The sequence below is a fragment of the Agelaius phoeniceus genome, chromosome 2, assembly GCF_051311805.1.
Source record: "Agelaius phoeniceus isolate bAgePho1 chromosome 2, bAgePho1.hap1, whole genome shotgun sequence".
NCBI classification, from domain to species: domain Eukaryota; kingdom Metazoa; phylum Chordata; class Aves; order Passeriformes; family Icteridae; genus Agelaius; species Agelaius phoeniceus.
The window spans coordinates 90,671,432-90,698,095 of record NC_135266.1 but is presented as its reverse complement, the minus strand read 5'-3'; the positions used below and the strand labels follow the sequence as shown (position 1 = coordinate 90,698,095).

General features: G+C 41.0%; 1 protein-coding gene across 1 annotated transcript in view; it reads right to left on the bottom strand.

The window, feature by feature from the left end:
• Positions 1-23,885, bottom strand: part of MAN1A2 (mannosidase alpha class 1A member 2) — a 130,444-nt gene extending 106,559 nt beyond the window's left edge. Inside the window, exon 1 of the mRNA XM_054653295.2 lies at positions 23,064-23,885. Within this exon, the coding sequence (XP_054509270.2) occupies positions 23,064-23,371 (308 nt within the window). The 5' untranslated portion in view covers positions 23,372-23,885. The remainder of the gene's footprint in view (positions 1-23,063) is intronic.
• Positions 23,886-26,664: the final 2,779 nt, after the last annotated feature.

The window sequence follows — 26,664 nt, the reverse complement described above, 5'->3', positions numbered from 1 at the left end:
TTCAGACCAAGAATCTGGGCTTTTAGCCACCCTCATCACTGCCCTCAAGACTTCTCATCTCCATGACGGAAGCTCACAGATCCAGTTTCAGATCTGATCTTGTGTTTAAACCAAAACCTTAGCCCCTGACATTTCTTTGTAGTAGCTGGGTGTCACCTTCAAGGCAAATAAACTAACTTAACTTTTAATCTTCCTTCCATATCTTTTGTTTAGCAGTGGAAACTTTGCCATTGTCCAGATTGCCAGTGTCTGGGCATTCTTCCCATTTTCTAGAACCTGACTACATCTAATTTATCTGCTTAGTTGCCAAGTATTCTAAATTCAGTCTTTCTTAACCCATATCATTAGAAGCCCTCAGAATTTGATTGTGCTTCTTTCACCCAGCAATTCCACCAGGAAGACAAGCCACTTAACTACTGACATCCTTAGCCTGCCTTTCTGTATTTTTTTCCCCTGCAACTGTAATTCATTATATGCATTTTTTTAGAAACACGCAAAAAATATGTCTATTTCCAGAAATCCAGTATGTTAAACTCACAGATTTCTATGCTAGTCATTAGAGGCCTTGTGCTTGTTACTCCTTTAGTGTCTCTACCTAATTGTTTTCCTTTGTCCTCCAATTTAGGTATGGGCCTTGGAAACAGCACTAGAATGAGGACAAGCAAAATCCTGGGGGAAATACATTTAGAAAGAATTTCAAAAACAGAGACTGAATGGGCACACAGAACTTGCAGAAGGGAGTGCAGAGTTGAAGCACATCCCTTATGCATGAAGTCCTCTACAAAACGAAAAAACACTGAATATTCCTTGGTATCTTGTATAGTATTTTGGAACATAGCCAGGACCTTCATGAATCTTCATATGCTAATAATTTATTAATTAAGAGTGTTAACATAAAAGATAACTCATAGGGGTTTTTTACAACCATAATAAAAAGAAAAAAACATACCTTCCAGTTAAGACCAAAATAGTACAGCTAACACTATCAAATGTGGAACATGTATAGCCTTTGAAGGAAGAAGGAAAAAAAGATATGAAGGTAAGGGATCATCCTTTGGGAATTATTTGCTTCCTATGTTATGAATATTTACATGAACAGAATTGGTAAAACTTATTTTGAGAATCTGTCAAGTGGTGTGACCATTAGCAAAGGCATTTGTTCCTCACCTCTGTCTACAGCAGCCATGTAATCTGAAAAAACAACTTAAAAAAGGACAGGGATGCCAAGCTCAGGAAGCACTGCTGGTACAGTCAGCTCAAGTTTTACTAGGGAAGAAAAGTAGTTGTTTTCTACAAACACTCCTACACTTGCACTTACATGAGCAGCCAGGCATTTGTCAATGCTAAGAAGGGTCACTAGAGACTGTAAACATTTAAAGTTTACATGAAACTTCTTTGTTTTGCAGTTACAGTATCAGCTGAAACAGATTTTCAGAAGAATCAGATCAACTATTTCAGGAAGAAAAATAATACTTTTTAAGACCCCAACAGCAATTAATGCAACATTCACTAGTGGTGAGCAAACAAAATTACACATTTTCAACTAGATATAAGCAAACTCATTTAGTTTTTACTGTCTTAATGTCATTCGGGTACAAAACCACTTCATTAGAAAAAGCAGTAGTTGCACAGAGTTCAACAATGTGGAGTTTTCAATCACTACAGCCCTATCAAACACATCTCTTTTGTATCTCTTCTGCTCCTCCACTGTAAAATAGAATACAACCACATTTGCCTCAATGCACTAACACAATCAAAAACAGGCATTATTTCAGTTTTTTGATGATTAAAGGAACTTGAGATAACATCTGCAACTAATTACTTCTGTGCAGAATATTAAGCATCTGCAGAACAAGGTCTTAAATCTGGTCCAAGCACTTAAAATGCAAATATAGAGGGGAAAATATATCTTTTATTAATCAATCTTATGCCTACAAAAGGACTCTGAAAATTCTACTAAAAGTTCAGGAAATTTAGGATCTCTTCCTGTTTCCTCAAGAAAACTGAATGAGAAGAATGGTGGTACGTTGTCCTGTGTAAAACTGTTTTAAATAACTTCCTGTGTCCTAGCACCATACTGACTCGAGCATTAGATCTTCCTTTCCAACTAGCACCCAAATGAGAGAGACTTTATTTTTTTAAAAACAATAAAGATGAAAGAACTTTATAAGAAATGGGAGAAAAAAATACATATAGACTAGGGGAGTAATAAACAGAAAAAGAAATCAATACCAAACAAGAGAATTGGGTAGGATAAAAAGCTAAGAATTCTCCATTTGGAAATGTAAGGTTTATTTTGATGTGGGTTTCAATCCACCAAAAACCAGCAGGATTATTTTAATTCAGGATTAATTTCAGAGGCCCATTACAATTAACAATGTCAAACCACAGTATTTTCTACTACAAATGACTCTAAGTCACTGGAAACACTGCTGTTACACAAATTTAATTATGTATGTAACAACGTATTTACACTCTACTCGCTACAGTCAAGTCTAAGACAGCATGGACCACCACCTTGCATTCTGTATTATTTATCAACACAAAGAGCAGTTTGATGAAGGCAGAACAATACATAGTTGGTTGTGTGACACTGAGGAAGTAATGAACTGAGTTCTCATGCAAGACCAATGCATCATCTCTGCTTCCTCTTAAAGAAGGAATTTTTATAAATAAGCACATTTACATATAGGACAAGGCAGTCCCACTGATGTTGATGGCACAGATCAGATACTGAAGCATATGCTCAAGCAGAAATAAAAGGAACCAGAGAACTCCCACATACAGCATTAAGCTCTTAAATATTATTTCTAGTCTACTACTATTGCCCAAAACTAAGTTTCCAATAGGAAAAAAACCCAAATATTTAAACCCAGCAACACAAGACATAAAGGAAAATAAGAGTGGTACATTCTGTAAGTTGGCATACATCACAAAAGTTGCTGTAGAGTCTGAAGCTTTACTGCATTTTCCATATCGCTCAAAGCTCATCTTTTGCAGAGGTCACCACGTTACAATCTTCACAAGCATTACCTATTTTTCTTTATTCCATACAAAACTGAGTATTTGTAAACTCAAGTTTTTCACTATAATAAACAAAGCTGCTTTAATAAAAGAATTTTCAGGGAAAAGGTGGCTAACTTAGCTACCCAACATTAAACAGAATCCTAAAATTAGCTAGACTTAGACTTCTTTTCTCTTTTAGTGGTCCTGTAAAAGCAAGCTCCCTTACTCCTTATGCTGGCACTCAGGAGACTGGGAAACAAGCCATTCAAGGCAGTGGTGAGCTGAACCAGCTGAAAAATTATGGTTTTTACTCTAAAATTAGCTAGACTTAGCTAATTTTAGATTAAAAACAATAAATTCAAACACCTAAACCCCAAGAATATCACTGGTTTCTGCTACACCTTAATTTTCACTCTTTCAAGCACATGCAGACCCACAAGTTGCATGTGCAACTGCTATTCTACATATTTTAATATTCTTGGGAGTGAGAAGCTTTTGACTTTTCAGAAACATAATTCCTAAATATTTTTTACCCAAGGAAAATGAATCGTGGGTTCCATTTTGTACACTACCAGCAACTGTTTCAGCGCATACTCCACAGAAGCTTGTTCTACATGTTCAGCACTACAGTACTGACTTGCTACTCCTTCACCCTCTCTACCACCCACATTGCCTAAGAGTTGTGCCAAGACAGGATGCTGGGTTCAAACCTCAGATTTGTACAGCAATTTTGGGAGGATATGGGGACAAACACAAGAACAAAGTGACAACAAAGGAACTACAATCACACATGTGTGTTATACACAGTACCTTGCACTCCCTCCTCTTCTGATTTTCCTTGACCCCAGAATTATAAATCTCTCCTTTTACACATGATACTACCAGAAGAAAAGAAAGTTTCTGAAGTCATGCCAAAAAATCTTCAGGAGTAATGGAAAGGACCCAAATAATAGCCTCCAGAAACTGAAGTTCTGAGTAGGAGCTTTAGTCAGTTGAAAAATTTAGTTTCTGCACATGCACATGTTAAAGCAAAGGAATTTTTAGCACATCTATTGATGTGCACATGCCTTTGTTCAGATTGTTCAGCCCAATAAGAGAACAATATTTGTCTGCGAGTTTTTGAACATTTCACCTGACATACAGAAACAGCAATATATGAGAATCTTCAAGCAAAAGAGAAGCAGGATTTTGCCTGTTACCCTCATAAAGTTAGAGCTTGAAAACTTTCATTCAGCAGGTATCAAAAGCTTGCTGCAATCACTATGTAAGATTATCACAGTGAAAGCTGCATTAATTCCTTGCAATGAGAAGTGCTTGAAGATATGCTCTAAATACTTAATAGAACAGGACAGCCTCATTCTCCACATGTGGTAGGACAGATGCTTCTGTGACATTCTACACAGGCATTATAAGCTTGTTCTAAAATGAAGGAACAAGAGAGGACATACTTGAAAAGAATTTGTCCAAAAACACCCACACTAAATGTATTATTCCAGGATGAAGAGTAGAAAGAAGAAAACTCCTGGTCTACTGATGTTTCGGATAAAAGACCAAGCAAATCATAACACAGACTAAGAAAACTTTTCAAGCAACATAGTTAACAAGCCAACACCTCTATCAACCCCCCGTTTGTTTTTTTTATTAAGAACAGGGTTTGAAAACTTCCTTTAGTTTCAACTAACAGCCAGGAAAAGTTAGACAGCAACTGTGAGCAGCAATGTCTTACTGACTTCTAGAAGCATCAAGTAAGCAGCCTTAAGAACAGAACCTGAGACAACAGAAAATAGGCTGACAAAAGACATTCATCATATAGAATTGCAGTTAGGGATAAGGGTGTGTTTTTAAAGAAAATTAAGAAGCAGCAATCACTGAAAATTATGACAATCATTTAAATATTCTTGTATTTCAAAACAGAAATCCTGGAGCTTTTTGTCATTAAGAGAATCCACCATTTGAGCTAGTAGCAGGAGGCTGTCATTCTCTATCTATGTAAACAACAGAGGAAGAGAAAATACCTTGACAGGGTTTCACACATCTCAGCTCACAGCAAAAAAAAAAGAGACTCCAGTTACAGTTGCACATTATATTTAAGCTGATTAATACCTAGCTACTGACAAGTGAAATGTCCCAACAGCAATACAGCAAGGATCTGCTGGAAACTGAGGACTATTGGATAAAAACATGGTGAGATAAATGATAACTGGACAACTGAAACAGCACCTACAGCACAGAACACCAGTGCATGCACAAGCCTTGGCAGGTTAAGCTTTGGGAAGCTCTTCTCTGACAAACTGAGAGGGGACCCATCTGCAGACCCTACTTCCAGCTGCAGAAGTAACAATACTGCCTTCACTGCGCACCTGAGATTGAGAAGCTAACCTGTGTGGTAAGAAGATATCCCTGGGTAAATAAGAGTTGCACACACCATCAATATGGGTCCCCTCTGCTGACCACCAGCCAGATAAAGCCCAGAATACAGCTTCCCTGGCATTGTCACAGCCAGTGACAATGTGCTACAGTGCTACAAAACTAGCACTTCTGCAGAAACAAGAAGTGGCACGTAAGGATGCTTGGATGTCCATACATGCTGCTGATTTAGTAGGTTAAAGACTGATTGTGTGTGACTGCAGCATTACTAGAATGATCAACTGTAACAGCTGAAATATTGGTTTATGGATAAAGGATGTTATAACCCTATATTCCTTACACTGGTCACCATCTCTGTACAAATCATTCTTTTCTCTTTTAGTGGTCCTGTAAAAGCAAGCTCCCTTACTCCTTATGCTGGCACTCAGGAGACTGGGCAACAAGCCATTCAGGCAGTGGTGAGCTGAGCCAGCTGAAAAATTATGGATCATTTCAGGCCAAATCAGGTCTCCTAACTGGCCGACTGCCCAAACACTGATGTTGAGGCTAGAATATAGTCAAGATTAAATGTCTGGGGACACAGCAGAACAGGAAATGAGCTTCAAAGTGTTTAGACCTGCATGTTCAGGGGTGTTAAACTAAAGCCCAAGGTACAAGTAGCGTGTTTTCTGCACACAAATTCACGTGGCCATTAACCACTACTATCCATGGCCATTCCCTACTATCACTTCTATCTATTCCATCGCTCAGCTACATGGTTTCCTCTACTCTACCCCACTGATACTGCTTCTTCCATCAGCAAGAGTCACTTCCTACCATCTTAAATGTTATTTCTGCCTTCCTAACTATCAACTTCCACCAAATGTCTCCTCTCCCCAAGGCCTCTGATTAGTCTCTGGTATCTCACACAGCCAATGCCTGCCTCTTCTTACACCTGAGACAACAATAATCTTTTTCTACTTAGGGAAAAAGGGAAGGAAACCAAAAAGCAGTATTTCAGAGTTATCCTACACTCATCTATTTTGCTCCAAGTGCAGTTTCCAACTCCAGCTTTCAAATAAACTGCTGCTCCTCATCACCACCAAGGTCCTCTGCAAGCTCTGGCTCAATCTCACCCCTCTCCTCTAGGTTCCCATTCCTAACCAGGTACTTCCTTCCCTTTTCCCACCCTCTCTACTTGGAAAATGAGAAGTATATTACTGAAGGAATATCCTCTTCTGGTGTCTGTAGGGGTATCACAGTAAATAAGATAGCTCCCTCCTTTTACACTCTGAGTCTCCTTGGTAGCGTGATCTCCAAGAGTAAGCACCAAAGCGCTCACCAACAGAAGAAAAACAGCCGGAGAAAGTTAGCAATTTAAAGCAATAGCCATGATATTAGTATGGTCTTAGTCTGAAAGTTCTTAATTGTTCAAATACTAAATAATTAGCAAAAAAATCACAAAGTAAAAATGGCTGTTACAAAGTAAAAGTAGCAAGTGGCACATAATGCAGACTCAGAGATGGCAAACTTTCAGGTAAGCAGATGGTACCAGGCTTCTCTGCATGGGAAACCCTCTGGCAGGTCCTACAGAGCTCTAAGGAAGTGACTACCCTCACACAGATGTTCTGTCAACTCAAGCTACCACATTTCCATAATGCTATTTTAATCACCCAGCCAAAGCTGCCTTGCACATCCCAGAAGCAACACTGCTTTAAATATCTGATTGGAAGTTCACACACATTGCTCAGATTTCTCTTCCTCCTGTACCAATAATTGTTACCGTATGTCTATATGGTAAATTGACACCTCTCTATCAATGTGTTTAAAATCAGAATAGCACTCAACATGTATGGTGCCACAAGCCCTGCACTGAAATGTTGTATGGCAGAGGTTGCAGAGAAAGAGGAGGGGGACTATCCTGGGATCTCCCATAGGAAAGGGAGACAAGCTCTTTGCAATGGGGAATCAACACTATTATTATTAGGGGTGGGCAGCTCTGTCCAAACACAGGCCTAGAACAATTTTTCCTGACTTGTTCCTCTTGCCACCAGGACACCACTATGCACAACCCTCCTGGCTCACACAGCATCAGTGCTACTCAATTTGCCTGGCTGTGGCACAGCAGCAGCACTGGATTTGTCTGAAAGACACAGAGCCTTGCAGTGCAAGATTGGCAGGATCACTCCCTTCCTTCAACGTGGCAGCAGTTTAAAATGTAGCCCTGCTCTGCAGAAACTGGATAAATTACAGGGCAGCAACAGTAACAAAAAAAACCCAAAAATTTAGTTTGAACTCAGTCTCTGAATATCAATAGTTTCCAGAAGGTATTACGTGACATGTCGTGAGAAAAGCTCTGACAGAACAGGAGCTGCAGGCAATGTTCTGCTGTTAAACACAGTTGTCCTTGTTTCAGGGTGGAAATACACACACACACACACACATACATATATAGTACATACACTGTGATTCAGAAGGTTTTCATATAAAATGGCATAGGCTGCAGTGTGGATATACTCAACAGTATGCTGCATTAACTAAAACAGAAATGTGAGTTCTTCTCACATTCAGCACTGCTGGGACTAGTCAGAAGGAAAGAACACCAAAGCTTTATACCTCTCCACTTAGCAAATCAGCCAAAACAGTAACTAAAGATAGAGCAACAAAATACCTGGAAATCATGACGTACGGTCTAATCTGCGCTGTTTCCACAGAGCAAAACTCTATCTCATTACTCCCAAAGTTCTTTAATCTTGTCAGTAAAGCAGAGGATAAGAGGCAACTATATGACAAATTATTTAGCCTTCCAGGTGCTTTTAATAAGTTTCCACATGACAATAATCCCCACTGCTAATAAAATACGCAATTTTGATTCAGGAGACAGATAAGTGGATGTTGGTTTTTTTCCTTTTCAAAAAGGCCAGAAAAGCAACACTAGTAACTCCCCATCCAAAAAAACCTAGCAATGCAAGGCTCAGACTACTCAGTACATCTATAAATATGGAAAAGAAGGTATTTGCATGTCAGATGAGAACACAGTCCTTGGCACAGAATGACAGAAAGGTTAAGGGGGAAAGGGGTCTCTGGAGGTCATCTGATCCAACCCCACTGCTCAAACAGGGTAACCTAGAGGTGGTTGCCCAAGATCACATCCAAATAGCTTCCAAATATCTTCCAAGAATATAGATAAAGAATATCATTGCCACAAATTATGCAGGAGTTTGTTCATTTGCTCCATTCCATGAGCAAACTGCACAAAATATGAATGATAAGCTTCACTCCGCAAAAGATACCTTCCCAATTGAAATGTCTTCCCAAATGACTAAACACTGTTGACAGCCATCTCAGCTAGCAAAATCCAGGATGCAGTCTAAGGAATCACTGACCCATAAACAAGTAAGGATGGTAGGTAGCATCGTGACAGTAAACACCACAGAATGCAAAAAGAAAAAGCACAAGAGAAGAAACTATGATGTGTAAATTACTCTTAACACATTACAAATAATTTCGCCAAAGATGACTTGGCATTCTTTGGGAATTGCTGAGCAAATCTTTGTTCATGTGTATCTGCAATCAAAATATTGTCAGGACACAAGAAGGGAAACAAAATACAGCAAATGAGCAATGTTTCAGCAATATGTACACTTCGAACTACCACGTGGGGTTTTCACAAGCCTATCATAATATTAACAGATTAAGCTAATGCAATGAAATGCTGATTTAAATCTATCAGTGCTATTTCCAGTATCAGTGAAATACTTTTAATACTAACATGTTTTACAAGCTACATATACAGGCTTTAAATGTATGCAGCAGCAGATGAGCTGGACACAAACTACTCTTGACCAAACCAGAAAACACACAGAAGTACCACAGCCCAAAACATGAATCTAGAACAATGGGAGGCTGGGGGTATAAAATGTCTCAATAATTTGATCTTTGAATTGTGTTCAACAACAGAATCTCAGGTTTTTCAGAGAGCTTTAGAAACAGTACATAGTACACAGCATTGTCTTCCTCTGTTCATTTGCAGAATAAAATAACATGCATCCAGCATGTAAAGTCTAATTCCTTCTTCCTCCACTACCACATAGAACTTCCTGAACTCCCAACAACAAAGTGCAGTTCATGGATAGTTGTAGTTACATATTTGACTCCTTCAAGATTAAATTAAAATCTGTTTCATTACTTAAAATTATTATGGCAATGTTCTTACCTCATTCATGAAAAATAGTTCATTTCACTAACAAATACATCCACGCTATAACAGCACATAATTAAGAAAGAGATTACTCAAGCAGGATAACACTGTCAATTTGACTAATGCAAGTTTTGGAAATGGAAAAAGACCCACAACCCTTTCCTTCACTTCACTGGCTGTAGGCAACAGTCATGTTTATTTTGAGTTCTGATCTAATAGTTTCAAATACACTGGTCCAGAGTAAACAAGCATGCAGTCCCAAGATCACCAAACCAAGAATTGTACTCTTTTACTACCCAAAAATCCAGTGTGAGCTTGGGCTGAGCTCCTCCAAAAATAAACTGGTACCTTATAAGAGGATTCTCTCATCACTGTAAGCCACAAAAGCTAAGAAAAAGAGTATAACTGATGAGACACTAACTTAATTCAAGAGAAAAATATTGAATAAAAGAGGCATAAAAACTGAGAAAAAAAGTGGAGCTGGAACATGTTGACTCAGCAAGATCAAGAATCAATCCACTTCAAGATCAAAGGAGGCTGGTATTTTCCTACCTTGTACCTTCCAGGCCAGCAGGGACTCCTTGAGCTGGTAAGCACATTAATCCACAGTAAATTGCCTAACTGGCTAGGCTCTCTGCATGAGCCAGTAAATAATTGCTGTGTATCTCCTGCTTGAAGAACCTCCGTGCATGGTAGAAGATGCCGAACACTCACCCATGGGAATTTTAAAGACAGACTCTATTTCTCAAGACTAATGGTCTGGCAAAAGGTCATGTCCTTGCAGCCAGTGTCCTGCATGGAAGATAATATTAGCTAGAAGTTCTTTCCAATCCTAAATACACTGCAAAATTAAGTACTCAGACTAAGAATTGAAAGTTTTATTCCATCTCCAATAAATATTATGTCAACATCAGTCACCATTTTGGATTCCAGAAAGAAGGTATGGGGCAAAATAAATAACACAAAACTTGGTATTTAAGACTGGTGTCAAAGCCTAATGTAACTTCTTTTCTTGAGGATTTCTTTAGTTTTATGGAGACTTTTATTAATTTCTTCTTTTCAGAGGTTAAAGTTCAGTCATTATCAACAGGTTAAAAGAGGCAGTATTACCTATCCATCACCATAACACATTTCAGGACCACACCAAGCCTTTGTAGGAAGAAGGCTGGGGCAAAGGTTGTGATGTGAAAAACAGCATAGCTGTCCTGGTTTAAGGCAAATTTAGGGAGCAAACCTCCAAAGAGGTCCCTCTAGAAAGCAAATTCAAGCAGCCCCTCCCTCACCCAGTTCAGGAGAAAAAAAAATTCCACTGAGAAAAGTGGGAAAAAAACCTGTTTAACTAGCAAAGTACTCAAAATATGGAAAAATGAATAATATTAAACAATGCAAGTTCTCGTTTTTCTGAAGAGATGGCAAATGAAGAGAGTCCTTTTTGTGGGGTGTGGCCCAGCTTGCTCAGTCTTTGATCTGTCCCTCCCATGCTGGAAAACGCTGTGTCCCGGGCACCGGTGGGCTACAGCCATTGTTTTTCTGGGTTTTTGGTCCAAAGCAAGGCTCATCAGTTCCAAGAAAAAGAAAAGCCAGTCTGGGGAACTCCTCTGCCTCAGCTAGCAAAAAAACTAACTAAAAGCAACGGATAGCCCTCTCCTGCTGTGCATGCTGCAGACAATACCATCCATAAGAGAGCTGGCAGAAGCTCTCATCCCTTTGTTTTTGAATACAGCCACCTCAGACATTCCACTGCTTCCCCTTCTCCCTCCCTTCACTCTCAGATCTAGTTTAAAGGTGCAAAACTTATTTCTAGGCTAAACAGATGAATGGGGATACAATTCAGCATCATAAAGTCACCCCATGACACTGGTATAAAGGAATACAAGAAAAATTTCTGGGTTACACTTCAATCCAACTCTTCCTATCCTTTCCTCCCTTCCCAGCTTTTCCATCTCTAGAGAGAATAGAAGATGATGCTGCTATTTGAGAAGTTCTGGACTAGAGAGCCACTGCATAAGCCCTTGCCACTTCACTGCCTTGTTTTATTTCAACTGTTGAGCACTGAACTAAAAGCAGTAGGGTCAAATTACTAAAAATAAGTGAACAATTTTATAATAAGGAAAGGTAGAGCACAAACTGAAAATAAAATACAAAACCAAAAACCATCTGCCACAAATGTGTTTGAACAGTTTGATGTAAATATAAGAGTTTCTAAATCTCAAAAGACATTCTATTTTAAGCATTACTGAATACACTTTAAAGCTAGAAAGAGCAAGATTATGGCTGATGGAGTTTTAGGCAATTTTTTAAGACAGCTTGGAAGAACTCTACTTACAGTCTGTACAGGCTCCAGGAATTTTTTCTTCTTAAAAGAATTCAGATATAGAAAAATGAATTTGTTAAGTATCATATTTAAGGAGTAGCTAAATTTTTTTATGCTTCCATATATTTTCTAGTTAGTAAAACACTAGGCAATATTACACAGGCTGCTTTTTTCCTAAAAATTCCACACTATGAATCCATGAAGGTTCAAAACAAATTTGTTACAGAACCAAAGAAGAGCAAGCAATTACAACTGACTAAAAAGTTACACACACTGCTTTGGAGTTTGGGCTAGTTGCTAGTTGGTAACTTGTTACTGTACGAAAGGAAGTTCCATAGATGTTTCCTTGGATTTTTTTTTTTTTTTCCTTTTAAACTCAAAAGGTTGTTTAAATTTTCCCAGGATCATCACCACCACCAAATTCTAGAGACTGAAAAATGTTTAACGAAATTAAATACCTTAATGGACTAAATCACAATCTTGTGATGGGTACTGATCAGGTGGCTTGTGTCAGTATCTGAACCTCCCAGCCCAAGTAAGGGTGGCATTTTCCTTGCACTGCCTCAAGTTTCTCCAGCAAGAGCTCCTGCAGGTTACATTCCCACTTGAAATGTCACATATTTCATTGAGCATAATGATTCAGGCATTTTGCCAAATTGACACGAATATGTCAAGCCTCATTTTTCTTTGTAATAGCAGTAGATTGGATGATCTAGTCCCACTGTAGTGTGATGGCCAGATGCTATTCCGAGAAAATTATGTCTGAAGAGGGGAGACAGGGTGTCAAGCAAACGACGATGCATAACTGCAACAGCAAATCCATCTGAATAAAATTAGTGCTCAAGTGATTTATGGAAATCAAAACAAACATATCAAAAGACCACAGATGTATAAAACCTGGATGAAACTAAGGACCTGGGGTTCACATGGAGTGTTTATAACACAATCACAAAAATTCCATTGTTTCACCAACACACACAAGAACAAAGTTACCATTAGGCTCCTGGCTTAGTGAGTCAATAAACTGTTCCCATTGCCTAGTCTGGCCAGCAAGCAGCTGCCAAACACTGCAATGCCAACATGGGGCTAAGTAAAGGCTAGTCAGAAAGACCAACAAAAAAAAAACTGGTGGAAAAGAACCTGGAATCTTTTTCACATTGAGGAATACCAAGAAGGATGGAGTGATGGCAGGGTTTATTGTTTGGCTTTGGGTAGGTGTTTGAGGGGATTTTGGTCTTATTTTCACAAAAGAGCTTCCTTTGGTTACCAACACAACTCTGAATCATTTCCGATCATTGTGTTCAGATAAATACTGAACCAAGTTCATACAGAAGTTTTCATAAAAACTGCCAGTACAGTATCAGTCATCTCCTTAGCCATTGGCTTTGAAGTGTCACATTCAAGTACTGAAATGATGGCAGTGACAACTGATTATCCACCTCACTGGGCAATTTATAGATATTACACACACAGATACCTTGGTATCCTTCCATAGCTATCAGACCCTCAAAATGACAAAGCTCCCAGACATGATACAAAACTAAAAAAATTCTTAGTTATCAGTGTGACAGCTACTGAAGAGCAGTTAAGTTCCCTTCCAGCATCTGGAATTTGAAAAAGTAACTCATTTCACATAAAAACAGGTGTAATGGTGAAGCTTTTTGAACTTTTCACTGCACAGATCTGGAGCAATTTAACAAGTGTAACAATTAGGAGATCCAGCTTGACTGTTTTTAAGTATCTAAATCAGAACAGTTCACAGTAACAACCAGTTAAAATCATGTGAAAGACAGTGATAAAACTGAAGTTAAAGTTTTGTTTAATTGCTTGCACTATTTCCCATTGGTTCTGATTTTTTTCTGCTTATTGGAAAATGTCTGTATTACAGACCAATTAAAATTTTAATTGTCATAGATTCCACTGTCTGTAGAAGGCAGATTTATTCACAAATTAAAAATCTGAATTTCCATTATACTCCTTATAGCGTCAGAACTCCAGAATGCAAAGAGCCTCTTACACCTCTGCAATATTTTCTTCTTCAGAACACTGTGCAGTGCAATTCAGAATTCACTACATGTGTTACTTAATCACTTAGAGAACACTTTCCACTCAAATAGAAGCCAGTGACAACAGAACAGATGCCTTTAGGAAACTAAGGATGTGTGATTACAGTACTGGAAAAACAGACACATGCTTGCATCATCTGCAATTATTAAGTTTAGAATTAAATAGTCATCAGTGTTTCCAAGATAAAACTGATTAAGAGATTTAAAAGGTCACTAGAAACACAGTTCTAAGTCAAGCTACTTCATGGTATCATTTTTTCAAGACAAAACACTTTCTTTCTGTGAGAGAAAAAAAAAAAAAAGGAGGGGGGGGAGAAATATTGTATCTTAACCAGGAAAATAACCTCCCTCTTCTCTAAGCATCTTTCCCACTACTGTACTGTCACCTCAAACAACCCAAGAGAGTGGTAGGTCTTCTGTCAATTTTTATTTTTAAAGTGCACAGTAAATTTTATTTCATAAAAGGAACGAAAACAAACAGGAAGTTTGTGGTCCAGAAAGTCAGCTCTGGATTACGATTCTGTAAATATACTGCAGAAAGGATGCAAGTATTTTGGAGCAAAAGCAGATCTTCTAACTTGCATTGGGAAAACAGTAAATAGCCCTCCAAATGCAATACACTGGTAAAGATAGCAACACACCCAGAAAAATCTGCTGAGGAAACAGCACATGGCTGTAAGCTATTCTTACTTGCTAACAAACCTAAACCAGGAATACAACGCTGTATATTCACCACCAATAGGTTTGTTTATCCAGCAGGACAATCAAAGCAAGAAGATGTGATTCCCACTGAAGGATTTAAGGGATATACTGCTCCCACAAATGGTATGTTTTTCTCACCCTTTGTAAGTACATTCAGGTTGATCCAATAAAAAGCAAATTGGATTAGTTTGATTTACCACTGATGGTCACCTGCTCTTAAGTGGCCTGATGGTACACTTCAGCCTTAAAACATGTCAGCAGGTCACAGAGAGATATGATAACAAATTACTGAGAAAATACTTACACAGCTTGTTGGTGCAAGCTTCAGATGCCTTGCTGACCTGCGAACAGTGCTAAAACTCAGCAGAAATAAATGTCATCATGCAAATGACTTCCAAATGGGTACTAGCATACAGAAAAAGCTGGAGCAGCTCTTTATGAAGACAGGCTGAGAGAGCTGGGGTTGATTCAGCCTGGAGTGAGCTCCATGGAGACCAACTACCAGCCTTCCAGTACCAAAAGGAGTCCTACAAGAAAGCTGGAAAGGGACTTTTTACACGGGCGTGTAGAGACAGAACATGGGAGAATGGCCTTAAACTGAAACAGGTTTAGATAAGATGTTAGGAAGAAATTCTTTACAGTGAGGGTGATGAGGCAGTGGAATGAGCTGTCCAGAAAACCTGTGAATACCCCATGCCTGGAAGTGTTCAGGGCCAGGCTGTGTGGGGCTTTGAGCAATCTGGACTAGTGGAAGGTGTCCCTGATTTTGGAAAGGGAATTAAAAATTGATGTTCTTTCAGATACCTTCCAAACCAAACAAAGTTATGTGAAAGTTGACACTTCTGCATGCTGGTGTTAACAGACACAAAGTAATCTCATTGAGGAGCTCTTAGAGCTTTATATAGCAAGAAAATACTTTCGTCACTCCCTTAAAACTGTAATTTTGCTCATGCCATACTGATCAGATTACATAATGTTAAGCCTAGTGAAAACCTCAAACTTGCTCTCTCAAATAGAACCACAGAAAATAACTAGCTGGCCACTGGAAGCTGCAATGGCAGTGCTGCTGCGAGGAGCTGGGGAAGCACTTCCAAAATCCTCTGGTGGGTTAAGAGTTAACTAACAAGTAACAGAGCACATCAAACATTAACCAAACTGATGCTGAATACAATATGCAAGGTAATCCAGTTCATAGGTGTGCATCATAAGAATATTTAAAAGAACAAAGGCAGCAAGACAGAATGACAAATATGATTCAATGTTTGGGCAAATAAATCCTCTGAGAAACAGAACTAACACACCCCTGTATTTCAAACCTGAATGACCTTTAGCCTTCTGTCCCAATGTTCTCTACTACTTCAGTAAACACATCCCATTGCTACTGCTATGCCACAAAACCCAGGTTTTCCTTACCACAGCATTCATTTCCAACCACCCTTCTCTAACAATCAGTGGAGAACAGAAGACTCATGCTGTGGCTGGCTCAAAATTACACTTGTGCAGACTGACTAGCAGCAGCAGAAGTATCTCAAGCTACTCTTGGGCTCTGTGATCCTTCCTTCAGCACAGCTCCCAATTAAGGTCTTTCCCTCAGCACCAGGACACACAAGATAGAGAAATGTAATTCTAACAGGTCACCCTTTGCTGCTGATTGACTGGGAAAAGGAGGGAATAGAGAACAGCAAAGGATCAGTGAGAGCTAGAATGTGTCCACAGCATGTCCACATAAAGCTTGTTGGCTTCCAAGCCAAGGCTAAAAAGACCTTTCAAAACTAGTCTCTAGATAACAAAAGAATATTACAGGTTACTTCTTAACCTATCTTCTCAGCTTTTTTTTTTCTTTTTAAATTTTAGAAATGCTAGTGTACCTGGTTAGGTACTCTAAAAAACAAGCGTGGAAGGAATGGAAGTTACCAGGGAAAGTTATCTCCCTTACTATTTATCATTAAGTATTTGTAGAGCTGAAAAATAACACAGAACCTCCACATCCTTCAGTGAATAGATGAAGTTACATAATTTGCTCTATACTGGGCATTACATTAGACAACATAAAGACAAAAGGAATCAAAAGCCTACAAATTTTATGAGCAAACATATGACAAGAACTTAGTCATCACAACTTTTCCCTATCTTTCCCCCCATGAACACATGTATTCAATCTAAATGAAACAGTTACAGGCATACAGGACATTTGGAGCACTCAGAATTTTTATTTCAAGGTTTGAGGTGGCAGGAAAAAGGCATTTATTTTTTCCCTTTCTTGCCTCTTACTGGCTTATTGGCCACAGTTTACTTACAACAGAACTCTTAATTCAGTAAAAAAGTGATGATCCAGTTACTGAATTAAGACAGATGACAGCACTCACTTGAGCTGAAAATGAAGGGAAAAGAACAAATCCCATAAGCTATACCCAAACATGTGTCCCCAAGTTCCTACTCTGTTAGCCTGAATAACTACTGTGAGAAACAACTGCCTACCCATGAGACCAGACTTTTCTCAACACTGAGAGCTGCAGTAATTAAAAGTGAAGGATGGTGGAATAAAAGCACTGACCATGTTTAGAATTTTACAGGCTTCTTAGGGATGGTCATAAGAAGAAGGGCATTACAAATTTTGTCCTCTTTGCCCATATTCAGCCTCATTTCAAATGTTATGAAAACATGTACACATACCACACATGGATTTAAAACTAATTACAAGTTTGGTAATATTTGCTGTAAGGAAGAAAAAACCCATCATTCAGAACTAGCCCAGTAGGATCGAGATGTTTGTATTTACTACAGGAAACTGAAAGAATCAGAAGATGGGGGAACTCTTGTAGTGCTGTATGCCCACAACTAGCCATACTGCTTACTATTGCCTGCACTGCTACCATCATCAAGCAACCCACATTTATGCTAAAGTTCTTCTGAGATTTTAATCTACAAAACTCCAAATGAACCAAATTGCTACTGCCTTCCACCCACTAGCTGGCATAAATCCAGCCAGCAGGCTTTCTGCAGTTTTCCCACGCCTGATTGTTTCCCATCATGTCGACAAAGTGTAGATCATGCAGAAAACCAACAAGTTCAAACTTTTTTTTTTTTACTGGAAAGGGTAAGAATTGGAGAATACCAGCACTCAACTCCTCTCTTTCATAATACAGGAAATACTTTGACTAACTGGAGTACAGCAAGAGAACATGAAGAAAGCAGCACTCTACATATGATGTAGGCTGCTCAGCAGATTGGGGGGGGAGGAGGGAGGACATCTAAACAGATGGTCTAAAATTTGCATTTTGTATTTCAAAGCTGAAAGCATTTCTCAGCCTAGAACATAAAGCATTAATTTCAGCAGAACCTTAGAAATAATCCAAGAGGGCACCTCTCCCACTGTCCAGTGCAACTTCGGGAAAAATCCCAATTATGTTTAAGGTTATAATGTGGGCACTCCAGAAGACACCAAACTCCCATAATTCTTCAAGTACCAGCATCATCTCTCAAGTCTCTTCTCAACACAGGCTCCAGAGAAAAGAATAACATGTGGCTACTAAAAAGTCTAGCTAAGAAAAGTCTTCAAATAAAGAGAGTCAGTGCTCTTTGCAGAAGCTTCAGCAGCTGAAGATGACACCATGCAGTTACACCTCAACTTCACCCTAGACATGCGAGAGGTTTCTGAACCTGACTTGGAACTCAATATCCTGCCCTCACTGGCTCCAGAGATGTCACCACGAGGACTTGCATTTCCTGAAAGTGGCACTCCAGAAAATCCTTGCTTCTAGATCAGGCATCTCAGCTTAAAATCAGTGCCCACATTTCAGAGAGGCTGTGGGGAGCCTGCTCCAAAGAAAGGCTCAATCTCATCCACTGAAAAATTGAATGGAATAGGAGCTGGGGTACAGACACTAGAGTGGCTCCTGATTTTTCAGGGGAAAAAAACAGGTTTCCTGAATCACAAGAGCAAGTACTCTTAATTTCATTAATGAATTGCGCCTCAAGAAATGTTGGAGAGGAAGAGCAAAGAGTTTTATGCACTTTTATACTCGATGGCATGGCAGAGGACGACAGAAGACACTGATCCCACTGAGTAATAAAAGCTAAATTATCTCCTCTGCCCACTTTTACTATAGCTAACTAAGTAATATAGATGAGAGAAGATAAAGGGATTCAAAATCCGCATATTAAGCTTTTCTTGTTTCTTTTTTTAAAAACTGCAGAAATTAGAAGAAGAAATTAAGACCAAAAGCACCTCAGAATAATTTTTGTTACTTTCACCTCCTAAGAGTAGAGACAGCCACATACTGAGCAACAGAAGAAAGAGCACTTTTAGGCTATTGCCATACATCTGCTGACCCACAACTCATCCTATCAGACTGCAGAGCTTCCATCTTTGCATAATACAGCAGTCAGTAATCCTCAGCATTCCAGAAACAGAGTCAAAAGCATGATTTAAACTGATCTATACCCACTGCCACACAGAGGCCAAGGCCATTGAGGTGGGCACACGTATTAGCAGCAGCTGCTGTCAACCTGATGACTTGAAGGTTGGAGAGGTTTTTTTCCAAGCACAGACAGAAATTTTGAGTTGAAGTGATACACAGGAATTCAGGAGCTGAAGATACATCTTCACAAATTCTGAAGGATTGAACTGTTTGCCCAACAGCAGTCCAAGTGCTGCTACAAAGTAGCTATTAGCTCATAAAATTACATTATTCGTTGCCTCTAAGATTAACACACTTTCACCACAGAAACGGCCTTAGCTTTTGTCAAGTAACACAGAGAGCAGCTGCTTTGACAGATCATTAAAGAAACAAGTCTTCTCAATTTACATATTGCAGATAATCTTATTTTTAAAAAAATCTGAGAAATCAAGGAGATTACAGGGCATTTGCATTCTCACTCATTTGCATCAGATGCAAAGAAGCTATAGGAATGTTTTGGTTTACTTCCAGAGCTATCTTTTAGATCTGGTACTGAAGAATGAAACACCACAGATACTTGAAAAGTAACTGAGTAGTAAGAAACACCTTAAGTATCTTTGTGTGGCAAGAGATGCAGAAGTTTGGGGAAAATTACAGTTATCTAAAATCATGTAACAAATTTTGAGTGTTACACAAGTTTGTTTGGCAAGATGTGTCTTCAAAACCATGCAGCTCTCGTTGCAGAATCTCTGCAATATCCTATTTGAAATGGAAAGAAATTCATCTTCGGGAAATGAAATTGATTTTTTAAAAGTGTGATATGTGTATGCACATATCTTCCTAAGTCCTGGACTAATCCTTTCCATTCTCCCTCCTCTCAAAGGCAAAAATTTGTGGTACACCTTCCCAACATTACTCAGTCATTCCCTGTGCACTACCCTGCAGGAAGAGCTTACAGATGAAATGAACAGCTGAAAGTGAGACTTGCCCTGCAATACAGCCCGTCCATCTCCCAAATACAAATTGCAGTTTTACTCCAGATTTTAACCACCTTCTTAGAAGAAATGTGTTTTTCTCAGGAGATAGGCAAGAACATTGTAATTCTTGAATAAATATTTAAAACCATCAGGAAGGGAGTAGGGCTTTACCCCCACCCAATTTTTCTGCCTGGCAGGGGAAACCAAAAGACAGGAGCAGTAAAGAAAACAATTTAATGGAAGATGTAAAGTTAATGTCAGCAAGGGGTAACCACTGTAACAATAAAAATAAAAGCACTCAAGAATGTCAAGGGGGCCCAGGGGAAGAGGTGGGAAAGCAATGCAAGGAATACAGAGAAAGTCCAGTGGGAACCATTGTTTGCACACCCAACTCTAAAGCATGGTTTTTACAATGATTTTCTACCTACATCACTGCTGCATTTTTCTAGAAGACAGAAATACAAATATTTTCCAGTAGCCTACAAAACTAAAGATTTGAGAAAGGCAAAATGAGCATTAAAATATTACAGCCTATATACCAAGGTAGCAGTATAATAAGATGTTTTATCATTTGATAGATATCAATAGCATTCACAGAAGAAACACTTTCCTTTTTAGTGACTAAACAAAACATCTGTCACTTCATAATCAAGTGTATACTTCATATGAATGACCTTTGATCCAATGAGTTCTGAAGCCCCTCGATTTCTGGAAACAGCTTGTCAATCCACCCTCACCCTTCACATTTTAGACTGCATCCTCCTTCATATTAGGATTAGGTTAATTTCTCTTGACCTTTTCTACCCTAACTCCTCTGCCTCACTCAAAAAAACAGCACTTACAAAGTAGCTGATGCTTGACTTTGCCTCTTGATAGTAAGCAGAACAAATTTTTCCATCCCAAACAGCAACAATAAGTAATCCAGAGCTCACCACTGAAGATCCTACACTTTCTCAAAATACCATCTGTCAATATCCCTGCAATCCAGGAGCAAGAACTCTGCAATGAAAATGGCAGCATGTGTTTTCCATTATGGTAAACAACCACATTAGCCACAAGCTGATGGGAAATAGTCTGTTGATAAAACTGTGATGATCAGCCAAAGTTGCTTCAAAAGTAAAGCACATAACCTTGCTTCACAATGCATATTGTGACATTCACACAAGGGTCTTACAAGCAGGTAAACAGGCAGGCTTTTAAGTAGTTAAGACATGCCTGTTTTGCAAAGCTAAAACACAGGAATAATAACTATTCTTGCACAGATAACTCAAAAAATGAAGATGACAGGGAAATTTTGGATGGAGGGCAGGTGGGAGGTACACACAGCCATAGAAATACAGGAACCATAGGACAGTTAACTGATGTCAGGATAACCACTTTGTTTAAGAACAGATCCCGAACAACTTAGCTCTGACAGTTGTAAGCTACTGCTTATCTACACATGACACACAAAAAAGTAGTACTTCATTCCTAAAGATGTGGCCTCAGTAACTAAAAGAGGGAACCTGGAAAGAATATGAACTATCACTATCAACAGACTCCTTTTTTCTACAGCCCATCTACTGGACAACACAAGGTACAACAGCCACAGCTGGAGTTCTGAACATTTCTGAACTCTTCTTTTTCTTTCATCTGTCCTATATTTTAGAAACTGATTTTGACTGCATGTGCCACAGGGACTGGGGAAGCTAAGAAATAAGATCACACACACATACAAAAAGAAATAAACCCTCACAGTGAAAGACAAGACTTCAAAGGCATATTAGAGACTGTCTAAACCTACGTTTAATGCAGCCTTTAACCACACCAGCAATTAACACCATAGACAAAATAAGTCCTTGTTAAATATTAAGTACCTGTGCCCTCTCAGATAGGGAGAAAGGGCTCAACTTAAGTGCCCAAAAACATCCAACAGCAAAGGTGCCTTAAGGAAAAATACCATAGTATTCTTTATTCACATATTCTTTATAACTCATAACAGATTAATAAAAAGAAGTAAATTAAAACCTCTCCTTTTAATCTCATACAAATAACCTTTAAATAATTCTTATGCCAGTAAGATATATTTCAAGGTGTTTCCAAAGGAACGCTATCAGCATAAGTAACCTTTCTTTAAAATCCCCTGTATTACTAATTTGAGTATGGAAAAGCAGGTATTTTATCACCCACCATCATATTTTAACACATCTTTGACAGTGAAGAGAGATCTGTCAGCCTCATTAAGATCCAGGCAGCAGGATAGGATTTAAGCAACTGAAGTATGTTAGAAGCAAATATACTGTATAATTACGATTTAAGGTTTTTTACTTCCGTTTTGAATGCTTAACTTCACACGATCCAGTCCTGAACATTTAGAGGTGTGCACCACACAAAGCTTTAGGTGGCCCCCCAAAAGCTGTTGATACAGCCTATCTACCCGTGATACTCTTTTTCTATCCGTAATTTCTTTACACTGGCAAATACAATTAAGGAAACTCAGCCACCGGCACCTTCAATCGTCTGGATTAACATTAGAGCAAGTGATTTTAAGGGCCAGAAAAAGGCAATTGTGCCATCTGCACTGGTTCTGTGTCCTGCACGTCATAGGCTGACAGCCTCTGGATCACAGCATGAAGTCTTTTTCAGATCAAAGTTCTTGTGCACTATTCAGCAACAAGCAGCTGTTTTGAGTAAGCACATAATAGCTGTAGAAGAGATGCGGCAGTTTTTCAGTCACTTATACTGCCTCCACAAATGCCATAACTTAACCCCCTTCTTTCCATGGCTGATGCATGGAATTGGCTAGGGTGAGAAAATAAATTAGCCACTGGAGGACACTTCATATTTGCCCTCCCAGCTGTAGCTCGCCAGAAGGCTAAATTCACACTGGAGAAGGCAACACGGAGCCTCAGTTACATATGGCAGCTGGAGGACACAAGGCTAGCGCTCAGAAGTTGATACCCGTTTGGGAGGATGTCGGTGAGAGGAGGGACAGCAGCACGGGAAACACACATTTTAAGGGATCTCCCTGTCACCCAGTCCCGCTCCCTTCCCCGCGAGCGAGGCACCCACCTGTGCCGGTGCTCGTCGTGCCCTTGCCCGTGGATGAGGAAGCCGCCGAGGTTCTTGCCCCCTTTGCTGGTGTCCACGTGGGGAATGAGCACATCCTCCAAGCCCAGGTCAAAGCGCTTGTGCTTCGAGGAGTCGGGGAGGAAGAAGAACGCCCCGAAGCACAGGGTGATGAAGGCACTAAGAATAAGGAGCAGGATAAATTTTTCGGAGAGTCTCAAGGTAGCCCTGTGGTGCGGGAAGGAGGAGGCCCCCAGGTTCAGCGGGGGCAGCCTCCGCCCGGAGAGCGGCAGCAGGGCGGGAGTGGTCATCCTTCCGCTAGCGACCCCCCGGCGGGGCACGGTTCATCCCCTCAGCCCCTGCGGAGGGCGGCCCCGGCCCGCCTCGGGGGCTGCGGGCGGCTGCACCATCACCATCCTCCCCGCGGGTGCCGGAGGAAGGGAGGACGGGGGGGAGGCCGGGCCGCCCCGACGGCCCCCGCCCCCACGGGGGCTCGGGCCGGGGCGCGGTCGCCCCGCTACCTGCGCGCCCCCTTCCTTCCTTCCTTGCCTCCCTCCCTCGCCGCGGGACCAGCCGGGCCCGAGCGAGCGACTCCGGTCAGCGGCGCTCCCCGAGCTCCGCGGCCGCGGGGCTGCGGGACGAGCGGCAGCGGGGAGCCGGGGGCCCGGCCTGGCGCGCGGCGTCTCTCCACCCGCGTCCCCTTGTCCGGGCCGGGCGGAGGCGCATCCCCCTGGCCGCGCCGGGGCCCCGCTGCGAACGACGCCGGGAGCGGCCGCCGCGCCGGTCCCGCTCCGGACCCTCTGCCCGCCCCCACGGCGCCTGCGCGGCGGCGGCGGGCGGCGCACGCGCGCGGGGCGGGGGCGGGGCGGGGCGGGGCGGGGGCGGAGCGGCCCCTGCGGGGAGCGGGAGTGGCGGCGGGGCCGGGTTGAGGAACCCGCGTCTCTCAGGGGAAACACCACAGGGACCAGCAGCTGCGGGACAGGGCCCATGGGTAGCCACAAAGATGCTGAGGGGACTGGGGCATCTCTCTAATGAGGGAGCTGCGGGAGCTGGGCCTGTTTTGTCTAGAGAAGGCCGAGAGGGGATCCTGTTAATGCACATAAGTATCTTAATGATGGGTGCCTAGAGGATGGTGCCAGACTCTTTCCTCTAGTGCCTGCCCACAGGGCGAGGAGCAGTGGCCATAAACTAAAACACAAGAAGTTTCACCGAAACAGGAGGAAGAACTTCTTTACACTGAGGGTGGCAGAGCACTGGAACAGGCTGTTCATGGAGATCCATGGAGTTTCCCTGTCTGGAGACATTGAAAGCCCACCTGGACGCATTCCTGCTCCCTTATTCGCACACAGTAACCTGCTCCAGGTGACCCTGCCTTGGCAGGGGGGTTGGACTACAGAATCTCCACGAAGTCATCCTGGGCACCCCATAAGACAGAGCCCCATGAGAAGGTTTCATGCGAAGGCAAAGTGCTGGTCAAAGGAGCTGTAAGAACGAGATTCAGTGGAAGTCATAGAACAAAAAGTAGGTTCATAAATTTGGGAGACAAGTTTCACTGGCAGCTTTTTTCAGAGTAAGGTTTTTTCCACATTATAAAGGTTTAACAAAACTGGAGGCTCAGGTACTCCCAGATTATGGAGACCAGAGTGTTTAGTGAAGCTGGCAGCAAATCTGAATCACAGCTAAGGAGGTATAAAGGCAGGGGAGAGAACAGGTCAGCTCAGCCTGCTGAAGTGAAGCTAACTGGGCTGGAGAGGACTTCCCAGGGGCAGGCGTCACCCCCGGGTTCGGGTAGGAGTGACAGAATCAGAAGTGAACTGAAGAAGCAGGCAGCAGCTCCCTGCAGGGGAGGGAGCTTCCTTCTGAGACAACCTTCCCACTGAGACAAGCTCCAGAAGGAAAAGGAATCCCATCTAGAGGTGTAAATACACAAAGAGAGTGAGAGAGAAAGCATTGAGACACGTGTCCTGCAGGTAGACAAAGCAGACATGCAGCCAAGAGTGGTTTCCAGTACCACAAATGCTGCCAATGCCCCTGAGTGGAGTGCCTTGATCCCTGTCCCAGCAGCTGGAATCTGAGCAATGCAGGTTGGATAACAGCAATCCCAGGCATTTAGGTTTGTTATGTGGCTTGTACTTTGTTTTACGTATTTTGAATCTGTGGAATTATGCTGGCCTGTGGAAAAAGAACTCCAAGTCCAACTGGATGTGCTGAAGGTTAGTCCTCAGTTTCTCATCTAAGTGTGGTTTACTATGAAAATTAAGCCCTCAAGAAAGGTTACTTTGGGATTTTTCCAGGGAAGGAAAGCAGCTGAGCTAGAAAAAAAATACTCTGGCAGTCGATATAGCGGCACAGGTGTGGGTGTGTCAAAAAAATCCAGATTAAGGAACACTTAGGGCCAATCAAGTTAGTTGAAGTTAACTGCTCAAGGTAAGGGAGACCTTGACAAGATTAACTTCTCTGCTCTGACCACTCCTTATGTCCTCACAACCAAGCTATGAATCCCCCCTTGCTGGATCTTAGTGCGTACCATGTCGGAGCTGTTGGCCTTTCCCATCTCTCTGCCCAGCTAAACTCTTCCATCGACTTATTTTGCTTCCTCTTCTCTGTTTTCTACAAAGAGGACCCGTGACAATGCCATGCAGCAGACAGCTGGGCCCTGCTCAGTAATCTCGCACTAGTGAAAAGCAGAACAAAGTGAGAACTGCCATGAGGTGATAAAACCCAAAAAACCAGTGTGGGACAGAGATACCAAAGAGAGGAAATGCAAAAAGAGCTGTATTATCAATGATACTACAATACACTCCAGTCAGTGCAGAAACTAAACCCAACATTTAATGTTGTTAGAACAGGATCAGCATGCTTCAACTGGTCTGCTGGCCATTTCAACTGTCTTCTAGTTTTGATCTGGTAAAGTAAATTGTCTTCAAATATGTTCATGTCTTCACTTGCTAAATTGCTTTTACACACAGTCTGGAAAACAAAGATCAGCCCATGAAGACTTTTGTTCTTCAGTCTTTTTGCCCTTTGCTTCACTCTTCTCTGCCAACTGCTAGTTTTTCCTTTGCTTTAAAAGACTGAGCAGAAGCTTCCAATTTCTTTAGAAAATGTTTCTTTGTGTTTAGCTTGTTGGAAGAAAGTGACATTTCTGTAGGTTTTTTAGTTTATGATGACCTTTCCAAATTGTAAAGCATCTCTGTCTAAACCATGATGAAGTTTTGTATTTCTACAATTTTGTGCTTGTTTTGACTTCCTTACTTTTTACCAAAGTCTAATAGTAATTTTTCATCCTTTGGTTCTTTCATACTGGGTAATATGCATATCCCGGTACGTTTGCCAGTGATTTTCCATGCTGCAGTGCTGTTACTCCGTAGCTGAACAACATTAAATATAGAACTATATTGAATTAGTTGGATTTTGTGATCCTATGCTGTACTATATAGATTTTGCATCTATTAGTGTTTTATCACTGACACCCAGAACACTCTTGGAAGTGTCCTGAGCTGAAACAGAAAGGTTTTCACAAGAACCAGGAATTTCCTGTACTCACTGCCTTGACTTTGATCAATTGCTAATGTAACTGGGAACTTGAGGTCCAAAAGCGCTT